This window comes from Carlito syrichta, unplaced genomic scaffold (assembly GCF_000164805.1).
Source record: "Carlito syrichta isolate Samal-C Ts95f unplaced genomic scaffold, Tarsius_syrichta-2.0.1 Scaffold315394, whole genome shotgun sequence".
Classification (NCBI taxonomy): Eukaryota; Metazoa; Chordata; class Mammalia; order Primates; family Tarsiidae; genus Carlito; species Carlito syrichta.
The window spans coordinates 171,275-172,229 of NW_007259490.1; the positions used below are offsets into that span (position 1 = coordinate 171,275).

At 43.1% G+C, this 955-nt stretch overlaps 1 protein-coding gene across 1 annotated transcript in view; it reads left to right on the plus strand.

Annotated features, from left to right (window-relative positions):
- Nucleotides 1–955, plus strand: part of LOC103275265 (HEAT repeat-containing protein 5A) — a 72,200-nt gene that overhangs the window by 65,934 nt on the left and 5,311 nt on the right. The window contains exon 18 of the mRNA XM_008072670.2: nt 227–386. Coding sequence (XP_008070861.2) covers nt 227–386 — 160 coding nt within the window. The remainder of the gene's footprint in view (nt 1–226; nt 387–955) is intronic.

Consider the following 955-nt stretch of genomic DNA (forward strand, 5'->3'; position numbering starts at 1 on the left):
CTCGAACCTGCAGGCTCAGGCAATCCACTCACCTCAGCCTCCCAAAGTGCTGGGATTACAAGCTGAGCCACCGAGCCCGGCTGAGAATTTTTTATCAGTTAACAACTAATGTATTTCTGAATTTTGTACCTATTCATATAAAAAGTTTTGAAAGAGTGGCAGTGTATGTGCATTCGTTTTTGTTTGTTTTAGTGATTGCTGTTTATTTTTATTTTCATAATTACAGGTTGAAATCAGCAAGGGATGTGGTTACCAGAACAGGACACTCATTGGCTTTGGGGTCCCTACATAGGTATTTAGGAGGAATAAGTTCTTCTCAACACTTAAATTCTTGTGTTGGGATCCTTTATACTTTGTCTCAGGACAGCACCTCTCCTGATGTGCAAGTGAGTACCTTATGTGATACTTCCCTTGAAATTTATGATTTGTAGATGATGGAGACTGTGTTTTTATTTACCATGAGTAATTTTTAAATATTGTCTTCCCCCATAATGTCAGAGCCATTGTTAACCTTGATGCCTTCTTAAAATTCAAATCTATCTTTTCCTCACACTCACAGTGTCTGAAGTCAGCTTCAGTGTGGCTTTTCTGAAAGTGGATCTCCTCCCATCTTAATAATAACATCTGCTAGGATGGACTCAGTTGGCTCAGCTTGTAATCTCAGCACTTTGGGAGGCTGAGGCAAGTGGATTACCTGAGACCACAGGTTCGAGACCAGCCCGGGCAACTTGGCAAGACCTCATCTCTACAATAAATTTTTGTTTGTTTGTTTGTTTGTTTTGAGTTGGAGTCTCACTCTGTCACCTAGACTGGAGTGCAGTGGCCGCTACCGGCCACCGCGACCTCGACCTGCCGGGTGCCGGCGATCCTTCTGCCTCAGCCTTCCAAGTAGCTGGAACTACAGGTGCGCGCTACCACGCCTGGCTAATTTTTTTATTTATTGTAGAGATGAGGT